The sequence below is a fragment of the Cervus canadensis genome, chromosome 21 (genome assembly GCF_019320065.1).
Source record: "Cervus canadensis isolate Bull #8, Minnesota chromosome 21, ASM1932006v1, whole genome shotgun sequence".
Classification (NCBI taxonomy): Eukaryota; Metazoa; Chordata; class Mammalia; order Artiodactyla; family Cervidae; genus Cervus; species Cervus canadensis.
The window spans coordinates 59,139,094-59,162,179 of record NC_057406.1 but is presented as its reverse complement, the minus strand read 5'-3'; the positions used below and the strand labels follow the sequence as shown (position 1 = coordinate 59,162,179).

Genomic DNA, 23,086 nt, shown 5'->3' with positions numbered 1-23,086 from the left:
CTAGATCCATGGAGAACCTTCCAGGAGGAAAAAGCCCCAGCTCAGATTAGTGGATTCCTTGCTTGTGGGCAGGGATTGGGGAGGGAAGGATGATGGGTCTGGGGTTGGGGGTGGGAGCCTAACCAAATCTCCTTGCTCAAAACTCAGAGCCTGGATCAAGATACTTGGCACCTTCCACAAGCTTGCCACATGTGTATCCAAACCCTGAGTTCTACTCCCTTCTCCCCTTCATCCTGAAATTGGGAAAACCAACCCAGGTTTTCCTAATCCACCAGAGACACTCCTATCCTGAGAATTCTAACTCTGTTTAGGCTCCTCTCTCAAAATAGCCGCGTGCCCCTCGGCAAATCACTCAACATCCCTGAGCCTGTCTTTCCACTTGTGAAATGTTATTGTTCAGTAGCTAAGTCATGTCTGATACTGTGACTTCATGGACTGAAGCACACCAAGCTTCTCTGTCCTCCACTGTCTCCTGGAGTTTGCTCAAATTCATGTCCATCAACTCGGTGATGCTATCTAATCATCTCATCCTGTCATCCCCTTCTCCTCCTGCCTTCAATCTTTCCTAGCATCAGGGTCTTTTCCAACGAGTTGGCTCTTCGCATCAGGTGGCCAAAGTACTGGAGCTTCAGTTTCAGTATCAGTCCTTCCAATGAATATTCAGGGTTGATTTTCTTTAGGATGGACTGGTTTGATCTCCTTGCTGTCCAAGAGACCCTCAAGAGTCTTCTCCAGCACCACAGGTCAAAAACATCAAATCTTTGGCGCTCAGCTTTCTTTATGGTCCAACTCTCACATTCATACATGACTACGGGAAAAACCAGAGCTTTGACTAGATGGACCTTTGTCGGCAAAGTGGTGTCTTTGCTTTTTAACACCTTGTCTAGGTTTATCATAGTTTTTCTTCCAAAGAGCACGCGTCTTAATTTCAGGGCTGTGGTCACTGTTTGCAGTGATTTAGGAGCCCAAGAAAATAAGGTCTGTCACTGTTTCCATTGTTTTCCCATCTACTTGCCATGAAGTGATGGGGGGCCCAAATGCTATTATCTTAGTTTTTTGAATGTTGAGTTTTAAGCCAGCGTTTTCACTCTCCTCTTTCACCTTCATCAAAAGGCTCTTGTGAAATGAGTCTGTTGTAAAATAGATCATTTCACCATTTCTCTCTAAAAATATACACTGGGCCAGTTTCTCCATCCTAGCTGGGAGGCTTTTACAGGGCTGGAACATAATTTTCATACTTGCATTCCCTTCCCACAATGCTGGAAGTACAGGAGACACTCAACATGCTGATAAAGTAAGTCTTTTACAAAATAACAGTAACACTCGATATTGACTCTGTGCCTGCCACCAACCTAAACAGTTGCTATGGATTCTCTCATTGAATCCCCATGTTGCTGAATGAAGGTATGATTACACTCATTTTGAAAGTGAAGAAATTGGGACTTCCCTGGTGGTCCAATGGTGAAGACTCCACAAGTCAAATGCAGGGGGGTGTGGGTTCAATCCCTGGTGGGAGAACGGATCCTACGTGTGGCTCACAACAAAAATAAATAGACAATTAAAAAGAAAAAGATGGGGGCTTCCCTGGTGGCTTGGTGGCAAAGAATCTTCCTGCCAGTGCAGGAGACACCAATTCGATCCCTAGTCGGGGAAGTGTGCCACAACTACTGAGCCCACACTCTAGAACCCTGGAGCTGCAACTACTGAAGCCTTCGAGCCCTAAAGCCTGTGCTCCATAAGAAGAGAAGCCACCGTGATGAGAAGCCCGTGCGCCGCAACTAGAGAAAACATGTGCAGCAACGAAGACCCAGCATAGCCAAAAATAAATAAAATTTTAACAGCAACAACAAAAGATGAAGAAACTGAGGCTCAAAGGGGCTCAGCCTTGTGTCCAAGGTCAGGCAGCCTTGCATGGGGCAGGGGAACTGGAAGCCAGATCAGACCTCATGTGTGTTTGCCAGCAAACCCAACTCCTTGAAGAGGCAGGGACATTTTTAAGAGAGAAAACGAGGTTTGTCTGAAACCAGCTGGAAAGGAAGATTCCTGAACTGTTAAACTCGGCCCCCAGGGGGAAGGGTTTATGATGGGGAGATGGGGGTTCCCTCCATATTGGTCCTGACTGCTGTCACCAAGTACGGCCTTTGCTCCTACAGCACTGGTGCTCAACTAGAGGGTTGTTTTTGCCTCTTGAGGGACATTTGGCCTTATCTGGAGACATTTCTTTTTCTCACAACTGGTTGGTGCTGCTGGCATCTCATGGGCAGAGGCCACAAATACTGCTGAACATCCTCCGATGCCCAGGATGGCTGTTAAAACGAAAGATTATCCAGCCCACATGTCAGTTGTCCCAAGATTTGAGAAGCCCTGAGCTATGAAGATAAGGCTCAGGGCTGGGCTCTTGGCCAGGTCCTTGTCTGAAATCCTTTCTTTGAAAGTACATATTATTCCCATTTTATAAGTATGAAAGTTGAGGCTCAGAGAGGTGGGACTTACTTTAGACCTTTTATTCAGAAAACCAGGATTCTGTCCCATTGGTTCCCCACCATCCCTGTGGACTAGGGAGAGAAGACTCAGTCAGAGGTGAAAAAAAAAAGTAAATTCAGAGTCAGAAAATCTGGATCTGGTTCCAGCTGTGTCGTGAGTTCATCATGTGAGCTTGAGTAAGTCACTGCCCCTTCTGCTTTTTTTTTTCCTTCTGGAGGTGCCCCCAGTACTGGCTGACACCTGGGCCTTTGTTACCAAGAGATGCCTCAGGGGCTGTTAGATGCCTCGGGGAGGGGTCACCCAGGTTACAACAGGGGGCACCTGGGGCCTTCTGATACCCATGTCCATCCTTGCACAAAGAACAAACACGGAGGAAGAAGAATAGATTCCTTACCCTTGAGAAGCCTGGGGGATAAGGGTTCTTTCTCCTTGAGCAGAAAGGATCAAACCCCCTCATATTGCCCACCCCCAGGTAGCCCCAAAGGCAAGGCTCCAAGGGTGGCTCTCAGAGTCTAGAACTAGATTCCCCTCTAATTTGACTAAACTCTGCCCTTCTCTAAAACATCCTGGCTGGGCTGGAATGGGCCTCCTCAGTGTGGTACAGCCTCCTATTAAGTTCTGGAACCATCTGTCTTGAGATGTATTACTTACCCATGGTGAGGGGCCAGCTTTGGGTGGGACTCCAGACATAGCACAGCAGATTCACCTTAAATAACCCAGAAGCCAGAAGGGAGACCCCAGTAAAGATCCCCTGGAGAGGGGAATGGCTACCTACTCCAGTATTCTTGCCTGGGGGATTCCATGGATAGAGGAGCCTGGCAGGCTACATACAGTCCATGAGGTTGCAGAGAGTCAGACACTGCTGAGTGCCTAACGCATCCATTCATTCACGTAGCAAAAGAAGTAGAAGACCGCTGTCAGGAAGACACTCGGTCTCGGGACTGGAAGGCCTCTGGGGCCCCAGCACCACTCAGAAGGCAGAAGGGACACCATCCTCAAGATGCTCTGGCTCCGTGGAGCTCCCAAGCTGGGCATGTTGGAGCCGTCAGCCCAGGAGCCGAGGAGAGCTGAGGCAGCCCCGCAGTCAGAAGGGTTTAGCACTTGATTGTTTTATTTCTTCAACAGAAGGGAAGTGGGGCTCCAGTTTAGCACCACAAGGGCAGCTCCCCTCCCCCTGTGCCCGCTGCCTCCTTCTCTGCTGCCTCCACTGGGAGCCCACAAGTCCACAGAGTTCCTGGCCTCTGGGATGTTGCCCCAGGTACCACCTGAGTTGGAGGAAGAAACACTGTCCTGGTCAGAGCAGAGTCGGAACCACCGGGCTGGGTACCGCTGGTGGCTGGGTGTCGCCCAAGCTTCCTGTGTCCCGCCACGCCTCAGTGGGTCTTCCCCCGGCCCTCGGAGATGACGTCCTCGGGTTGGGCACGCATGTACCACTCCACCCAGGAGCCGTCGTAGATGGGTACATCTGGCTTGCCGCAGAGGTAGGCCCCCAGGGCCACATGGCAGGCTGTGACGCCGGAGCCGCACGTGGCCACCAGGGGCAGGGACAGGTCCACCTTCTTGTCCTGGAAGAGGCGGCGGATCTCCTCGGGGCTCTTCTCCAGGCCGTCCTCGGTCAGGAAGTCCGTGAAGGGGATGTTGATAGTGCCGGGGATGTGGCCGGGCTCGATGCCTGCAACAGGAGAGCAGGAGGCAGGGAACAAACATTTGTACAAGGGTGGTAGGAATGGCCCCTGTGGGCCTGAGAACCTTCCATGCAGCCACGCCGCTACCCTCTCTAAGCATCATCTCCAGTAGGCCACACCACCAGGAAACCCAGGCAGCCACTGTCTACAGGAATCTGTTTTACAGGAGATGCTGAGGTTCGCTGCTGTCCAGTGTCACACATCTAGTGAATTGCTGCCTGGGATCTGAACCCAAGACTCAGACTCCACAGAAGCCACACTCCTGCCCCAGGTTTCCTGAAGACTGACTGTGCTGACAATTAGAGGAAGTTCTAGGTAAATGGATGCTGGCATACTTGTTATTTTGCATGTGTGCATGCTCAGTAGCTTCTGTCACGTCCAACTCTCTGCAACCCCATGGACTGTAGCCCACCAGGCTCCTCTGTCCATAGGATTCTCCAGGCAAGAATACTGGAGTGGGTTGCCACTTCCTTCTCCAGGGATGATGGGTGTTACTAAAAGGCCCTCGTGGGTGGCATGGAGATATATCACATATCGTAAATAACAGTAATACACAGTAACAGGAATCACTGTAGCTGACCTTACTGAGGGTTTACTTTGTGCTAGGAGCCCCTCAGCTGTATTTCCCCCTTTAATCCTTGCTCTAAGACAAGGAGATTGAGGCACACGGAACAGAGTGGCCCAAGCTAGTTGGAGCAGAGAGGCCCCAGAGCCTGTGCTGCCAAGCAGGATCCACTGCCTGGGAGGGGGAGGGGCAGGGAAGCTTCTCTGAGGAAGCCCTGAAGGCTGAATAAGATTTAACCAGGTGGAAGGGTCTGGGTGGTAGAAGCTGAGAGCATCCCAGGCAAAGGGCATCAAGCAGGCTAGGTCTCAGGCTGTGGAGGGGGGACAATGGGGACGCTGATATTCTCCACTGATTTAGGTGGAGCCTGTACACACATTAGCTCGTTTACCTTGACAACAGGCCAGCTGGGCGTTTATCCTTATCTTCCATTTTATGAATGAGTGAGCACCATGGAGGTAAGCATTAAGCACCCCTATAAAGACCCACAGCCAGGGAAGCACACATTAATTATCCCACTTCCCGTTTCTCAAGTGCATCCTGTATGTGCAAACACAGAACTAAGTGCTTAACACACATGCTCTCATTTAACCCTCACTGCATCCTTTAAGCTCCATGTTCTGCCCTGACTTGACCCATGCAGAAGCTGCAGTTCAGAGACGAGGTGACCTGCCTGGTGTCACACAGCTAGTGCAAGCCGGGGAGGGCTCTGAACTCAGGCCTGGCTCTGGCTCACTGCCCTACATTGCTCCATCTCCCCCACCCCCACCCAGGGGCTAAGCTGAAGGGTCTCACAGGTTCAAGGTGGCATCCCTATTAGGCTGAACCATCTCAAACTGCCACTAACTTAAGTTCAAAAAAGCTTGGCCATCAGCAGTTTCCCACAGTCATGTCTACACAGCTCTGCAGGGTTCCCTGTGTTGGGACCTTGTGAACTCACCAAACCTCTCTAGACTCCATCCAGCTGCTGGGTTAGTCTTCAGGACGCACTAGGAGCATGGATGGTCCTTGCCCTCAGATTACCCTAACAGTGCTAGGACAGGTTGAGCCCAAGCTGCTCTAGAAAAAGCAGCTCCAGCCAGCCCTGATTCAGGGGTAGCGGGATCCATTCAGGGAGAGCTTCCCAGAGGAAGTGGCAAGTTCCCTGCGCCCTCAAAGCAGACATGAGAGAAACGACTGGGGGATTACTGGTTGTTCAGTGCAGTTAAATGTACTGCACTGGGGTTCAACGCCTGGCTGCCTCCTGAGATCTGGGAAAAGGTGGCCCTTCTAAGGCTCCACATCCCCTTCTATATGAGAAGAGCACCCGTCTCGAGGGATCTTTTTTTTTTTTGGCTGTGCTGGGTCGTCGATGCAGCACAGGGGCTTCTCTTGTTGCAGAGAACAGGCTCTCTAGTTGTGGCTCAGGCTTAGTTGCCCTGCAGCTCCCCGATCAGGGATCGAACCCATGTGCCCTGCATTGGAAGGCAGATTTTTAACCACTGGACCACCAGGGAAAGAAGGAAACGGCAACCCCCCTCCAGTATTCTTGCCTGAAGAATCCCAGGGACAGAGAAGCCTGGTGGGCTACAGTCCATGGGGTCACAAAAGAGTCAAGACACGACTCACCGGCTAAACAACCACCAGGGAAGTCCTCTTGTGAGATCATTAAAAAGCTCACACCAAAGTGGTTATTGATCCACCTGCTTTGTGGGGACCCCTTCCCAACCCTGCTCCTTACAGAGGGGGACGTGAAGCCTTAAAATGGCTACCTCTCCCTAGATCTCAGGAAGCAGCCAGATGTTGAACTCCGTGGGGAACCCAGCCCATGTGGGAGAGGCCCTGTCCCAACCAAGGCCAGCAACCACCCTCTCTTTTCAGCTTCTGCTCCAATCTGGGGCGGCAATCTCTCTACTTGAGGCTCCTCAGTCCTGCTCTCTGCTAGCCTTTGGCCCCTCTGGCGACTTTCACTCTCCACTTTCTCTCTCCTCTTTCCTGGCTCCATCATCCTCAGAGATGGTGGTAGACCTGATCAAGCACCATCTATTTGGGGCTTTCCCCTAACTGGGCCTGTCCCCTCCTCCCATGTGGCAGTGACCCCCATCCATAGTACTGGGAGGGGGCTGTTTGAACTCTCACACTTATACAGGGCATTTTGGGTTTCCAACTAGTTTGGGGGTGGAGGCGGGGCAAATATTATTGCCTCCACTTTAGAATAAAGCCCAGTGAGACGAAAAGAAACTGAATCTCAGCCGGCACCCCCACGCTGTGGGGTGAATCTCAGCTGGCACCCCACCACCCCACCCTTTAAGGCAAGAGTGAGGTGAGGGCAGTGCTCAGGGCGCGCCTGACCCCGCGACCCAGGGACTCCTGGGCGCTTCGCACATCGGTTACCGTCTCGGGGCTCGGGCTCCGTGCCCCGGAAGCGGCCGGCGGCGCGGGCATCCACCACCTGGAAGCGCCGGGATTCAATGTTCTCCTTGATGTCCTCGTACGTCTTGATGTAGGCCGGGTCCAGCACCGCGTGGAACTCTGCGGGCTCCGGACAGCTCTTGCCCGAGCTCAGCGGGAGGCCCTGGCGCAGCCAGTTGCGGAGGCCACCGTTGAGCAGAGATACGGTGCGGTGGCCGAAGACGCGGAACATCCACCAGACGCGCGGCGCCGCGTAGAGGCCCTGATCGCTGGCGTCGTAGACCACCACGTGGGTGGCGGTGCCCACGCCCAGGCGGCCCACGTACTCTGAGAACTGCGCCGCGCTGGGCAGCATGTGGTCATAGGGCGACGTGCGGTCGCTGCACTGGTCGATGTCAAAGAAGGCGGCGCCCGGGATGTGGCGCTCCTCGAACTCGCGGCGCGCGTCGCGGCCCAGCTTGGCCAGGTACCAAGAGGCATCGAGCAGCCGCAGGGGCTGCGCGGCCGGTGGGGCCCGGAGTGCCTCGGCCACCCACTGCGCTGACACGAGCGCGCGGAAGAGCTGCTTCGAGGCCATGGCGGTGGCAACAGTGGGGCTGCAGGCCTGGGCGACAAGGAGGAGGTCAGGAGGATATTAAGGAAGAGGCCAGTGGCCCAGGGGCAGAGGGCGGGGTCCAGGGCCGGAGGGCGCAGTGGAGCCTAGGGAGGGCAAAGTCCAGGGAACGCGGAAAACCAGCGGTGGTGAACCCAAGATACAGACTTAGATCACGGGGAACCTCCCTTCCCTTGCCCTGCTAAGCCTGGGATATGTACACAGAGCAATCAGCAGAATGACCATGACCCCTTAGAGGGAGCAAGGTGATGGCTCTCACCATTGCTTGAGGCGGGGTGTATAGGGAGAGAGCCCAATTAGGAGAAGGCCCTGCTGGCTTCCCAGGTGGCCCTAGTGGTAAAGAACCCACCTGCCAATGCAGGAGACATAAGAGACTTGAATTCTATCCTTGGTTTTTGGCAAGATCCTCTGCAGAAGGGCATGGCAACCTATTCCAGTACTGTTGCCTGCAGAATCCCATGGACAGAGGAGCCTGGTGGGCTACAGTCCATACATAGGGTCGCAGAGTCGGACAGGACTGAAGCGACTTAGCACGCAAGCTCCTGGCACTTTAAGGCAAGTAGGGGCAAAGTCTTAGCCCCTCCCTAAGGTGCAGCTCAGCTTTGCTTGCAATCAACCAAGATCCCAGGTGGAATTCACCCATTCATGAAACATTTACGTAAACAGCCTCAGGGGACTAGCAACTGGAATTAGTAAATTAATCCTCCTTCAATTCAGTTCACTCCATCTGTCGGTGTCCAACTCTTTGTGACCCCATGGACTGCAGCACAACATGCTTCCCTATCCATCACCAACTCTCAGAGCTTGGTCAAACTTATGTCCATCAAGTTGGTGATGCCATCCAACCATCTCATCCCCATGTGTGCTTTAATCCTCACAACACCTTACAACACTGCAGGACACAGGATAGGCTCTCAGTTATTTATGAGTAACCTCAAGAAGGTTGGTATTCTTCTCATTGTTTCCTGGAGGGGACACTGAAGTTCACAGAAGTGCACTAAAGACCAAGGTCAACAGCAAAGAAGTGGTGGTATTTCCAGGCTTCACAGCAACTGCCAGGCAGTTCAACAAAGTCTGATTTCACCCTTTGAGTTTCCTCTCGGGCTTTGCTGGCCTGCAATGCAGGAGACTGGGGTTCAATCTCCCGGGGAAGATCCTCTGGAGAAGGAAATGTCAACCCACTCCAATATGCTTGTCTGGAGAATTCCACAGACAGAGGAGTCTGGTGGGCTACAGTCCATGGGATCGCAAAGAGTTGGACACGACTGAGTGGCTAACTTTCTTCCTCTCTGGAAACAGCGATTAGAGCCTCACTCCCCACCCTCTTCTCTCCCTTGCAGGCCAGCAGTTCTGAGTATAGCAGTTTACCAGCCCACCATGACAAGTCAGCTCACAGCCTTCCAGGGCCAGGCTCCAAATGTGTGGACGCCCTAGGTGCCTTTGGGCAGGTTAGAGAAAGGTGCCCCTTCTGCCAGGCAGAGGCACAGTCTCCACCAGAGCACGTGGCTGGGTGAGTGGAGTGTGAGCTGCAGGTCAGCCCCACCCACTGCCTTGGCTGTGTACCCCCCAGTGCAGGGTGCAACCTTGCATCCATTCCAAGCAGCCCTGCCACGAAGGGGAAGGGGATGGGTAGAGAATGGAGCATTTTGTGGAGTGCCCCTGCAGGCCATGTACTAAGCAACACAGTCTTCAGCAGTCACTGGGTGGCGTTGACTGTTTCTGAATAAGACCACTGGTGGTTAGAGGTAAAAATGCCTTGCTCTAGTCACAGAGCTGGTCAGGGGCAGCCTCAAGATTTACAACTGGGTTGTAACTTCTGAGGCTAAAGCTTCCCAACCTGAAGGTCAATGATGACCAGGGCCTCGTGTGTCCACAGTGTGATATCTGGTGCCCAGTCCCTCCCTCAGTCTCGGTACAGCCTGGCTTTTAGGAACCATGCTGCCCATGTGACCAGGCCCTGGGAGTTAGCAGCCACAGGCCTGCTCAAGAGAATGTAATTGCAGGACTTCCCTGGTGGTCCCGTGGTTAAGAATCTGCCTGCTGATGCAGGGAACACGGGTTCAATCCCAGGTCTAGGAAAATCCCACATGCTCATGCTGTGGGGCAACTAAGCCGGTGTGCCGCAACTACTGAGCCTGTGCTCTAGAGCCCACGAGCCACACTCCTGAGCCTGAGTGCTGCATCCGCTTGAAGCCCGCATGCGCCAGAGATGGTGCTCCACAAGAGAAGTCACCACAGTGAGAAGTCTGAGCACAACAAAGAATAGCCCCCGTTTGCTGCAACTGGAGAAAACCTGCGTGCAGCAACGAAGACCCAGTGCTGCCAAGAAGAGAGAAAAGAGACACAACATAACTGTAGAAAGTCTGGAGTTCAGTGGGAGCAGAGGGGGCACACTAGCTCAGCCTGAGGTGTGAAGGTGGGGGGAAGGGAAAATCCAAGCTGATTTTTTCAGGGTGCGGCTGCCAGAGCCTTTGCCTAAGGGGTGATCCCAGTGCCTGTGGGTTACACTGCACTATGATTGTTGAGGGATTCGGCAGGCCTGTACCTAGTGTTGGAGAAGACTCTTGAGAGTCCCTTGGACTGCAAGGAGATCCAACCAGTCCATCCTAAAGGAAATCAGTCCTGGGTTTTCATTGGAAGGACTGATGTTGAAACTGAAACTCCAATACTTTGGCCACCTGATGCGAAGAGCTGACTCATTTGAAAAACCCTAATGTCGGGAAAGATTGAAGGCAGGAGAAGGGGATGACAGAGGATGAGATGGTTAGATGGCATCACCGACTCAATGGACATGAGTTTGGGTAAACTCCGGGAGTTGGTGATGGACAGGGAGGCCTTGCAAAGAGTCAGAGACAACTGAGTGACTGAACTGAACTGAACTGAACTACCTGAAGACCCCATTGTGAACCACAGTAGCCCCTCCTCACTCCTCATTATTGAGGGTCCTTGGTTTTTTCCCCAGGGATCTATTTAGAGTGGAAAGAACGCTGACTTGGGAGCCAGAGCCCCTCCAAAGTCAGTGCCAGTCCCATGCCCCTCTTAACTAGGTGTATGCTGGGTGGGCATGTGAGGCACCCAGCACCATTTCCATTTCTTATAATTGAGCTTCCAATCTTCACCTCTTAATGGTGAAAATTAAATAGTGGACATCAAGTGTTAGTCACTCAGTCATGTCTGACTCTTTGTGGCCCCATGGACTTGAGCCATTAGGCTCCTCTGTCTATGGAATTCTCTAGGCAATAATAATGGAGTGAGTTGCCATTTCCTTCTCCAGGGAATCTTCCTGACCCAGGGATCGAACCCAGGTCTCCCGCATTGGAGGCAGATTCTTTACCAACTGAGCCACGAGGGAAGCCCAAATGAACATCAAAGCACCACCATAATGCCCTGCACATGGCTGGTTTTAATAATCGTTAAAGACAGCTTCATAAAAATCCCATTATTTCTTCAAAGCTACTCTCATGGGTGGCCTCTGATCCATCGTCAGCAAGTCTAGAATCGGAACTTCAGAGGTCTGAGGTCATCCTGCCACACACACACACACACACACACACACACACACACACACACACTCACACTCCCTATGCTGGATTGGCAGTTCCCATGAAGGACTGTAGGAGGTAGAGGAAGTTTTGGGAGAGCCGGCCGTGTGTGTCACTGAAGGGTGTGGACCAGGTTCCGATGTGCTTGGGCACGCATGGATGGCTGTAGGTGGGGCTGCTCCGGGAGTCAAGGACCCCCAGCCAAACAGGACAGCCCCAGGCCTATCTCCCGGGTGCACACTGTGCTAGGGGAGGTGTAAGCGCCAGGCTGCCATCTGGGATGGGCCCTGGAATAGCAGGGTCCAGTCAGACTCGACCTTCTATAAGGGCTTCCCTGGTCTTGTACTTCTGGCCCCCTCTCTCCCTTGACTGCAAAGCACAAAGCTCAGAGAATTCCCTGGGTAAATGCTTATCAAAGTATGAATTTTTGCAACTTTCCGTGAGACTATCATTGTTTCAACATAAAAAGATTTTTTTCCAAGGGGGATGAGAAAAGCACTCCAAGCATACATAATAGCATATAAAAAACTGAGTATAGGGCGGGTAGGGGTGTCCCAATAGCTTGCAAGAAGCAGTTGTTAGATTTTCAAGAATTAAGCCAACTGGTTGTTAAACACAGCCATTATTAAAAATTAAATTATATTCACTTATAATGAAATAGGTTAAGGACAAAGGCAGTTTTTTTGTTTTTGTTTTTTAAATATGTAACTTCAGGGATGAGCAAGTAAACAAAAGCAGCCTCTGCCACGTGGGCTTCAGATTCAGGATTAACAAATGGCCTGGCCTCAATGTTACCGCGAGCCCCTGGGCAACTCTTTTCCAAGTCTTTAAAGAAGTTTCTGAGCATTTCCCCTGAAATCAGGAACAAGAAAAGGGTGCCCACTCTCACCACTACTATTCAACATAGTTTTGGAAGTTTTGGCCACAGCAATCAGAGCAGGAAAAGAAGTAAAAGGAATCCAGATAGGAAAAGAAGAAGTGAAACTCTCGCTGTGTGCAGATGACATGATCCTCTACATAGAAAACCCTAAAGACTCTACCAGAAAATTACTAGAGCTAATCAATGAATATAGTAAAGTTGCAGGATATAAAATTAACACACAGAAATCCCTTGCATTCCTATACACTAACAATGAGAAAACAGAAAGAGAAATTAAGGAAACAATATCATTCACCATTGCAACAAAAAGAATAAAATACTTAGGAGTATATCGACCTAAAGAAACAAAAGACCTATACATAGAAAACTATAAAACACTGATGAAAGAAATCAAAGAGGACACAAACAGATGGAGAAATATACCGTGTTCATGGATTGGAAGAATCAATATTATCAAAATGGCTATACTACCCAAAGCAATCGATAGATTCAATGCAATCCCTATCAAGCTACCAATGGTATTTTTCACAGAACTAGAACAAATAATTTTACAATTTGTATGGAAATACAAAAAAACCTTGAATAGCCAAAGCAATCTTGAGAAAGAAGAATAGAACTGGAGGAATCAACCTGCCTGACTTCAGGCTCTACTACAAAGCCACAGTCATCAAGACAGTATGGTACTGGCACAAAGACAGAAATATAGATCAATGGAACAGAATAGAAAGCCCAGAGATAAATCCATGAACCTATGGGCACATTATCTTCGACAAAGGAGGCAAGGATATACAATGGAAAAAAGACAACCTCTTTAACAAGTGGTGCTGGGAAAAACTGGTCAACCACTTGTAAAAGAATGAAACTAGAACACTTTCTAACACCATACACAAAAATAAACTCAAAATGGATTAAAGATCTAAATGCAAGACCAGAAACTATAAAACTCCTAGAGGAGAACATAGGCAAAACACTCTCTGACATAAATTACAGCAGGATCCTCTATGACCCACCTCCCAGAATATTGGAAATAAAAGCAAAAATAAACAAATGGGACCTAATTAAACTTAAAAGCTTTTGCACAACAAAGGAAACTATAAGCAAGGTGAAAAGACAGCCTTCAGAATGGGAGAAAATAATAGCAAACAAAGCAACAGACAAAGGATTAATCTCAAAAATACACAAGCAACTCCTACAGCTCAATTCCAGAAAAATAAATGACCCAATCAAAAAATGAGCCAAAGAACTAAACAGACATTTCTCCAAAGAAGACATACAGATGGCTAACAAACCCATGAAAAGATGCTCAACATCACTCATTATCAGAGAAATGCAAATCAAAACCACAATGAGGTACCATCTCACGCTGGTCAGAATGGCTGCTATCCAAAAGTCTACAAGCAATAAATGCTGGAGAGGGTGTGGAGAAAAGGGAACCTTCTTACACTGTTGGTGGGAATGCAAACTAGTACAGCCGCTATGGAGAACAGTGTGGAGATTCCTTAAAAAACTGGAATTAGAACTTCCATATGACCCAGCAATCCCACTTCTGGTCATACACACCGAGGAAACCAGATCTGAAACAGACACATGCACCCCAATGTTCATCGAAGCACTGTTTATAATAGCCAGGACATGGAAGCAACCTAGATGCCCATCAGCAGACGAATGGATAAGGAAGCTGTGGTACATATACACCATGGAATATTACTCAGCCATTAAAAAGAATTAATTTGAATCAGTTCTAATGAGTTGGATGAAACTGGAGCCCATTATACAGAGTGAAGTAAGCCAGAAAGATAAAGACCAATACAGTATACTAACACATATATATGGAATTTAAAAAGATGGTAACGATAACCCTATATGCAAAACAGAAAAAGAGACACAGATATACAGAACAGACTTTTAGACTCTGTGGGAGAAGGCGAGGGTGGGATGTTTCGCGAGAACAGCATCGAAACATGTATATTATCTAGGGTGAAACAGATCACCAGCCCAGGCTGGATGCCTGAGACAAGTGCTCGGGCCTGGTGCACTGGGAAGACCCAGAGGAATTGAGTGGAGAGGGAGGTGGGAGGGGGGATCGGGATGGGCAATACATGTAAATCCATGGCTGATTCATGTCAATGTATGACAAAAACCACTACAATATTGTAAAGTAATTAGCCTCCACCTAATAAAAATAAATGGAAAAAAAAAAAAAGTTTCTGGCCTACTCCCAGGGTTGTTATGGGAAGTAAGTGAGCCATAGGAGTCCCCAGTAAAGCGCCTCAGCAAGCAGGCCTTGACAAATGTTAGTTTGGTTTCACTCCAGCAAGTTCTTTGCCAGTTTGTCCTCCTGGAGCCTGTGGGTCAGTTGGCCTTCTCTCGGTCAGGGTTTATTAGTCCTCCTCCCTGTCACCAGGTGACAACCCCCTCCCCCTGCCACCTACCCCGACCCCACCCAGCGGGCCGCCCCCCAGCAGCCGCGGACAGCCGTCCTTGGGGTGAAGGCAGGGGTGCGTCTTCCCTCCTAGACTGCGGCCCCTTGCTCCGCTCAGGCCCCTCGGGCGAGCCGCACGCTGCGCACACCGACGATCGGCCTCCCCCTAAAGAAAAGCAAGAGCCACGCTTCAGCAGTTACCGGAGTCTCGGGCTCTCGGCTTCCGGGTTCGGCCATTGACCTCGAGCAGAGATCCCCCTCCCCTCAGCAGTCCCCTCCTCCCGCCACAAACCTGCTGCGGGCCAAAGGGAGGAGACTCCGGCACAGCCCACCGCCCGGGCCACTGGGAGCCTCGGCTGCCGGCGCCTTCCACTGGCCGGGCCGCGGGGGGGGACGCCCGCGCCGCCGAGCCGCGCCCCGCGCCGCCCCCTGCGGTCCGGCTTCCTCCCCGGGTCCCGGCGGGTTCGAGCAGCGCAGCGAGCCCGGGGACTGGCCGGGGGCGGGCGCGGCGCGGGGCGGGGACGCACGGAGTGGCGGGCGGCGCACGATCCCCCCCGCGGGCGGCGGCGCGATGGTGTGGGCCGGCCGGGGAGTTGCAGGCTCCGGGTTTGAACCTGCCAACTTCTCCAGCGGGCAGGGGCAAGCGCCAGGGCGGCGGCGAGGGCGAGTGAGTGCGGCGGGGTGGGGCTGCGGTAGGCGCCCGGGCCGCCGGCCAAACTACCTGCGACCCTGGGGAGGGTCCCGGTGGCGAGAGCGGGGCGGGGGTGCCCCGGGAACCCTGGACCCAACTGGAGCAGAGGGCACCGGGCTGGGCCGGACTTGGGCATTTAGGAGGCGGGCGACCCCAGGTTGCTGAGAGGCTGCAGGAAGGTTTGCGAGGCGAGAGGCGCGGATGAGGGCGACTGCGGGCATCCAGCGGACCCTTTCCCATACGCCCACTCCCCTACGCTCCCAGGAAGGGGTCTCTAAGTCCAAGATGCATTCTCCTCCCATCTTGGACATCTTTTCGCTGCTCCTGGAGAATCCTGAGGGAGAGTATAGTAGCTTCTAGGGCCAGACACCCTCCCAGCCAGCTCCTCGATCCCCGGCCCTCTCGCTCCACCCACTTCTGCGCGGGCGGGGGACGCAGGGAGCGGCGGAAGCTGGCTTTCCCTAGGGAATCTGCAAACCTAACCCACTGCACACCCCAACCCTGCCGGGTTGCCAGAAACACGACACCCCTGGGGGAGTGCAGTGGGGGAAAAGCTCCTCCTCCCAGGCCCCAGCCCACTGCACGGACAGTCCTCACGCCGGTCTCTTTCCTGGTTCCCACCCGCGCCAGGTGCCACGGAGAGCTGACACCATGGTTCAGCAGGTGCTCTACCGAGCCCTGGTCTCCACCAGGTGGCTGGCGGAGTCCGTCCGGGCTGGCAAGCTGGGCCCTAGCCTTCGGGTGCTGGATGCGTCCTGGTACTCGCCGGGCACCCGCGAGGCCCGCAAGGAATACCTGGAGCGCCATGTGCCCGGCGCCTCCTTCTTTGACATAGAGGAGTGTCGGGACAAGGCCTCGCCCTACGAGGTGATGCTGCCCAGCGAGGCGGGCTTCGCCGACTACGTGGGCAGTCTGGGCATCAGCAACGACACGCATGTGGTGGTGTACGATGGTGACGACCTGGGCAGCTTCTATGCGCCGCGGGTCTGGTGGATGTTCCGTGTGTTTGGCCACCGCACCGTGTCCGTGCTCAATGGTGGCTTCCGGAACTGGCTGAAGGAGGGCCACCCGGTGACATCTGAGCCCTCACGCCCAGAGCCAGCCGTCTTTAAAGCCACGCTGAACCGCTCCCTGCTCAAGACCTACGAGCAGGTGCTGGAGAACCTAGAATCAAAGAGGTTCCAGCTGGTGGATTCACGGGCCCAAGGGCGATACCTGGGCACACAGCCGGAGCCAGATGCAGTAGGTAGGTGCCCCGTGGGGGGATGGTCCCTGGGGAGCAATGCTCATGGAGAGATGGGGAGTAGGATGTCTGGGACCCTCTCCAGGTTTTGCCCTCAGCAGCCCCCAGGAGGGCCTCCGTCTTTCCATCTGTAAAATGAAAGGGGAGAGCCCAACCTAAAGGTTTTTCCAGCTGTGATGCATGGGAATGGACACATGCCTTCCCGTAGCCACATGCAAAGGCACAACCGAATATCTGTGTGGAGAGGCATCAGCAGAGGTAACTGACAACATATCCACCTGCATCCATGCCCACGCACTAGCTCCCCAACATGCTCAATAGCATCCATGAGCCACACAAATACCGCTGTACAGAAGTCTCCTCAGGACCCCATGAGTTCTTCAGAAATTCTTAGCAACATGAACAATGCTATTTCCCAGCACTCCCTCCCTCTTCCAGCTCTCCCAGACCCCCTGACCTTCCTTAGGTTGCTTGCTTAGCTCAGTGGCAGAGTCCAGAGTTGAACCCAGTACTGCCTAGTTTCAAACCAGGATGCACCACCGTCCTGCCTCACCCTCACCTCCTGGGGCCAGCAGGGAGCCCCTTCGCCAGGCATCTCTAAGGATATGGCTCATGAGTCCCCTTCTGTAGACAAAGAGGGAGGGTTCTACACTGGTGGAAGTTGGGGTGGGGTGAGTCTCAGAACTGCATTCTAGAACCTCCTAACAGGACCACAGAGGTCTTGCCATCACCCTCCTCCTGGACACCTCCGGTGGCCGGGAGCTCACTGCTCTCAGGGCGCAGGATGGCCTGGGGGTGCTGCAGCACTGTCCTCAGGAAACCTCTGTGGAATCCACCTCCTGTGCAACATTTGGACTAACTTGTTGAAAAGTCTCTTCCTTTCTGTGCCTCTGTGAAGAGCATTGTGAAAGCCATTCCAACACTCTTAGAACTGGAGGCTATGAAAGGTCACCTCTCCGCTCAGAGGAGAGGCTGTGGTACACAGAGGAAGGAGTGTGTCAAGGTCACTTGGGTAGTTGGAGGCAGAACCAGGAAGGCACAGGACTCTGCCCTCCCTGCCATAGCTTTCTCTAGGACTGTGTTTTTCCTGCCCAACTTGTTCTCTGAAGGTCTGAAGTTGAAGATTCAAGTTTGTTTAGCTCCTGGCACCAGCTCCTGCAACCCCCTCCTGGCCTTGGTTCAAGGCACCTTCCATTCCTTGGCACTTGAGATGCCACTGCAGGGAGGAGAGGTGGAATTGTTTCTCTAGCTATCCCCCCAGCTTGCCCTGAAGCAAACAGAATAAATGAGAGGAGGGCGTAGAAATGCCAGATTCGGCCTCCGTTTTCCCACTTTAGAGATGAGGAAACTGAGGCTCAGAGAGGGGGAAAAGCCAGCTGCTGCAGGTAGGACCTCCTGCAAGCCCCCGATTCTAAAGTCCTGGCTCCTCTCTTGTAGCCAGCTTCTCCCCTCCAGTTCCCATCTGGAGACCAAGGAGCACAGGCCCCAGTTTGAATCCTGCTCCTCCTTTATGCTGGGACCTCAGTCAGTTCATTGCTCAGCCTGTGTTCCCTTATAAAATGAAAAGAGTAATGCCAGCCCTACCCACCTGGCTATGTATTTATTAAACAGCAATGGCTGGAGGTACTTTGAAAAGGATGAAGAAAAGTGCAAAGCCTGGGGCTATCTGTAAAGCCTCTCTAAGAGGGTTTGCTGGCCTCCTGTACAAGACATTAGGCACATGAGGCTCTGCTGAGCTCATGGGATCAGGGAGGCACCCCATGGGCTCAGCCATCCAGATATAACACCCAGGGGAATATGGGTGGCAGCCCTGGGTGTCCCTGGAAGGAATGACCCCCAAGAGGAGCTGGAAGCAGGGCCTTAGAAACCCCACAGCCACTTTCTGCCCATTTCAGGCAAGCAACCTCCCACCTGGCCTCAGCTATGTGCTCCCAGTGCCTTTGGTCCTGTTTGTAAGAGGAGAAAAGTGAGAGTCAGACGGACCTGAGTTTGCATTCTTGTGTGGAACTTAGGTGTGGCCTCAGGCTTGTCCCTTCACCTCTCAACCCTCCTATTGAACGCCATCACTGACCTTATAGGAGGAGCCTTAGGGAATGGGAGAGAACAGAGTTGGGAGTTGATCCAGCTCAGTATCTTTATAAACCTTATTCTCTTTTCCTTCTCTCTGCTTGGAAGGAAGTGGGGTCCATGAGGGTCAAGAGGGAGAATATTGACCCCTTAATGCATACTGTTATTTGCTGGACCCTTTATATACATTCTCCCCTGGGCAACTGCAGCAGCCTAGCAGGGGAGGCAGGTGGGGGTTCCAAGTGGTCCCACTTTGCAGGTAGGGAAAGGAAGCAGAAACTTCTGCAGTGAGACACTGAGGCCAAGACTCGACCCCAGTCACAGGATCAAAATGGGGTTATTTCCCAAGGCCACTGCTGTGTCAATAAGCACGGGGTGGTCATAGCTCCAAAGCGTTGCTTCATATTGCTTCATGGGGTCATGTGACTTCTGCCTGTGTGTCTTCCCAGGGCTGCGGACTAGGGTAGGATGGGGTAGGGGGTGCCAAGTTGACTCCCGGCAGGCAGGGCTGGGGGCTGCCTGCGCTGGCTTCCTTGGTGTCTTTAGGAGGAAAGCAAGATAGAGCTACTCAGGTTTTCCTGGCCTTGAAAGCCCACACCTATCAGTGACCTGCGGGATGCTAACTTGCCAACTGGACTTCCATCTTCTTGGCCAAAGCTGGAACACCAAGTCCCAGACCTCTGAACTGGTCATCACGAAAGGTCATCTCAGCCGCTCTTTCTAGGAAGGCTCAGGGTAGTCAGAGTGCACAGGCTTTGATGCTGGACACACCTGTGTGCACATCACACCTGTGCTGTGTGTCATGGGGCGAGTTACCTCACCTCTCTGAGCCTGGGCCCCCCATGAGTGCCAGGAGGCCCATCTGTATGGTGTGCGGACTGAGGAAAAGTTCTTCAGATAAGCTGTCTGGGTGCCTGATGCCAGAGGTTTGGCCTGGTGGCTGGGGAGACAGCCACAAGCCTGCAGCTGAAGCTGGGCCTGGAGGAACAGCAGGAGTCCTTGCCCCTGGGTGCAAAGTGCCTTTCCCCTAGTTGGCTGGTCTCCGAGGTTCTCCAACCAAGTTCATCCCAGCCCTCCCCCTACGCAGGCAGCCAGTTTCTGCTCATTTAAATTCCTCCGACAGGCCCTGAGCACTGGCTGGCAGAAAGGGAGGGCCTCCAACTCCTGAGGCTTGCCCAGGGTGGGGGCCAGAGTCTACAGAACACCCTCTCCACCCCTACTACCACTTTTTTTTACTCAGAATAGGTGCCTTTTCTGTAATTAGAAAAAAAAAACAATAAAGCTGTTTCATCAGGGATGGGTGGAAAGAAATGAAACAGCATTCAGGACTCAATAAATGCTGGTGTTTTTTTAATGTACTTCATCCAGCCCACTACCTGGGTACGGAACCTTTTTTTTTTTTTTTTTTGCCTGCATGGGATTTCAGTTCCCTGACCAGGGCCCCAGCAATTAAAGCCCAGAATCCTAATCACTAGGCTACCAGGGAGCTCCCTGAGACATTTTAAGTTGGTTTCTTGGAAAAGAACACCCTTGGAGCCAACAGACCAATTGTGCCTCATCGGTAGGGTCAGTTCACATCAGATCTCAGATCAAAATTTCCAGACAGAAGGATGAAATCACAACAGGAATAAAGTGTTAGTCGCCCAGTCGTGACTCTTTGCAACCCCATTTACTGTAGCCCTCTAGGCTCCTCTGTCCATGGAATTTCCCAGGCAAGAATACTCAACCCATAAATCAGTATAATTTAGTAAGTCAGGACATCTATAGTCAATCAAAGGAACTCTTGACTGGGCCAGCAACATGGCCCAGAGAATTTCAAATTCTCTTTGGCCTTGAGGTGAGGAGAACAGGACACTTGGCATGATTGCCCTCCTCCTGGGTGCCCAGGTTGTTAAGGGCTTTTATCTGTGGAAGCTGACTTCCCCACAAGCCTGTGAGATAGGTGTGGTTAGCTCCCCATTTCAGGTGGAAAACTGAGGCTCAGACCTCCAGGGCACAGCTGCCTTCACGCTGCCCCAGGATGTGCCCTGGTTTCCCTGGTCAGATCTGCCTCTCACGCTGCTGCCCACCTGGTCCTGCCCCACAGTCTGGGTTAAGCAGGGGCTGTGGGAGACAAGGAGGCCCCACTCCCAGTGGGCACTCCAGTCTGCCACAGTGTGGGGCGCTTGAGGAAGAGGAGTGACCAGGGCCACGCTGGGGGCTGGGCCTTGGCCTTGGCCTTGCACGTGGCATCAGCTCAGCCATGGCCGAGTTCCATTTGCCCCACATGATGGTTATTCTGAAGCCCAGACTTGGCCGAGGGGCCTGACTAGGTGTAGAGAAGTTTCTGGAATGGACCCTGGAGCTAGCCTAAACCCCCATTCTGCTTCTGTCAAAGCCTCTCAGAGTTGCTAGGAAGGTCCTCAAGGGACCACAGGGTCCCCACGCTCACCTGCCCCCCACGGTAGGTGGGAAATTGATGGAGAAGCAGCAGCACCTGAGGGCAGTGAGCCGATTGAGATAGTCGGTGCTTTACCCTTGACAGCAGCCCTTCCCACGTTACCCATGGGGACACAGGCTCAGAGAGGTGGGGCCTCTCCTCTGCTTAAGGTCACTCCTCGGTAAGTGGCAGAGCTGGGATTTGAACTTCCGTCTAATAACAGATCACAGGCTCTTTACACACTGTGGGCTTGACAGGAAAACCAGGGGACTCGGCACAGTCCTGGCCCTGCCTTCACCTCGCTGTGTTGCCTCGGGCTAGTCTCTTCACTTTGTCAAGCAGCAGTGTACTCATCTGTAAAATAGAGCGACGTTATATTTAGTGAATCGTGGTTATATATTTAAACTCTATCTTCCTTGCTAGACTGTAATCTCCCTGAGAGCATGGTCTGTGTCTCCCCTTCACCCATGTTCTTAGCAATTAGCACACCCCATAGCATTTACATTCCTCATCCCATTTGCTCTTCTCCACAGCCCTATATTATAGGAATGTAACACTGAGCCCATTTGACAGATGAGAAAACTGAGGTTCAGAGAGGTGAAGCAATTTGCCCAAGATAAAGGTTAGTAGATGGTAGAGCCGAGACTCCTCCCTGTCCTCTCAAGCAGGTAGAACATACCTATATTAGGTAGATTTGATGGGGGTTGGGAGTGGTGGTCATGAGCACTGGATGTAGCTAAGGCTGGAATAAATTGAGCTCTGAGAAAGGCAAGGACGTTATTTTTTGTTTGCAAAGCTCTCTATCCTCATAACCATTTGATTCCGACCTCCAGGCCCACTCCCCGCCACCCCCTGTGCTGCTCCTAACCCTGTCCTGTCCTCTGCCTTCGCCCAGGACTGGACTCAGGTCACATCCAAGGCTCGGTCAACATGCCTTTCATGGACTTCCTGACAGAGGATGGCTTTGAAAAGAGCCCGGAGGAGCTCCGTGCCATGTTCGAGGCCAAGAAGGTGGACCTCGCAAAGCCCCTCATTGCCACATGCCGGAAGGGTGTCACTGCCTGCCACATTGCCCTGGCCGCTTACCTCTGTGGCAAGCCCGATGTGGCCATCTACGATGGCTCCTGGTTTGAGTGGTTCCATCGGGCCCCCCCGGAGACCCGGGTGTCCCAGGGGAAGGGTGGGAAGGCCTGAGTGGTGGCCTCTTCTCCCCTTGCCCACAACTCCTGCCGGTGGAGTGATCCGGCATGGCCTGCAGCTAATCTTTTCCTCCTCAGCCAGGGAAATTGACAAGTTTTTAGAATTAATGTGTAGAGTGCTCCTTTCCCCAACAACACTGGAATAAACTTGGCCTTTTCAAGTAGCTGTGTGTGCCTCTTTCTCCCTGGTTCCATCCTTGCCCTGTACTTCCTTCTCTTTCAAATTCCTTAGAACCTACCAAGGAAGGAAATGTCACAGCAGCCCCCACACTGGGGATACCACTTTAGTTTTGGCAAAAGAAGTTGCCTGTTGATGCCTGTCACATGCAGCACACGGGGACGTTACCTGGAAAGGGCATCAGTAAGCCAGAAAGAGGGTGAGCCCCAGGCTTGCTGGGGGCCACCCCTTCCTGCTGTGGGTCCAGCCCTGTGGGAGGAAGGGGTGGAAGAGAAGAAAACTGGTCTTCCACTTGAAATGAGTGTTCAGAGCGGTGTCCAACAGGCCCTGGGGCCTTTCAGAAGTGGTGATGCTCAGATGATGCTCAATGAACCCAATGTTCACTGCAGCATGCCTTACAACAAGCAAGACATCGAAGTAACCTAAATGTCCATCAACAGATGAATGGATACAGAAGATGTGGTATGTATTACATATCCAATGGAATATTGCTAAACCATAAAAAAGAATGAGATAATGCCATTTGTAGCAACATGGAGGGCCTAGAGATTATCATACTAAGTGAGGTAAGTCAGAGAAAGATAAACATCGCATGATATCACTTACATGTGGAATCTAGAAAGATAATACAAGTGAACTTACTTACAAAACAAAAACAGACTCACAGTCTTCAAAAACAAATTTATGGTTACCAAAGGGGAAAGGTTGGG

General features: G+C 52.3%; 2 protein-coding genes across 4 annotated transcripts; one reads left to right on the top strand and one right to left on the bottom strand.

The window, feature by feature from the left end:
- Window positions 1–3,577: 3,577 nt before the first annotated feature.
- On the bottom strand, window positions 3,578–15,005 carry MPST (mercaptopyruvate sulfurtransferase). Of its 3 annotated transcripts, none has more exons than XM_043440553.1 (3): window positions 14,872–15,005; window positions 7,105–7,726; window positions 3,578–4,156 (listed from the first exon to the last, which is right to left on the bottom strand). In XM_043440553.1, exons 2-3 carry the CDS (start codon window positions 7,697–7,699, stop codon window positions 3,858–3,860), a joined length of 894 nt encoding a protein of 297 aa, XP_043296488.1. In that variant the 5' UTR covers window positions 7,700–7,726; window positions 14,872–15,005; the 3' UTR covers window positions 3,578–3,857. The 3 variants fall into 3 exon arrangements, with proteins under 3 accessions (XP_043296488.1, XP_043296487.1, XP_043296486.1); XM_043440552.1 differs by having other exon boundaries at window positions 14,781–14,909; XM_043440551.1 differs by lacking the exon at window positions 14,872–15,005 and adding an exon at window positions 14,590–14,745.
- A 121-nt stretch (window positions 15,006–15,126) lies between these two features.
- Window positions 15,127–22,362, top strand: TST (thiosulfate sulfurtransferase). The gene is made up of 3 exons (XM_043440554.1): window positions 15,127–15,246; window positions 15,901–16,516; window positions 21,895–22,362. The coding sequence occupies exons 1-3, from the start codon at window positions 15,151–15,153 to the stop codon at window positions 22,191–22,193; spliced, it is 1,011 nt and encodes a 336-aa protein (XP_043296489.1). The 5' UTR covers window positions 15,127–15,150; the 3' UTR covers window positions 22,194–22,362.
- The last annotated feature ends 724 nt before the right edge of the window (window positions 22,363–23,086 follow it).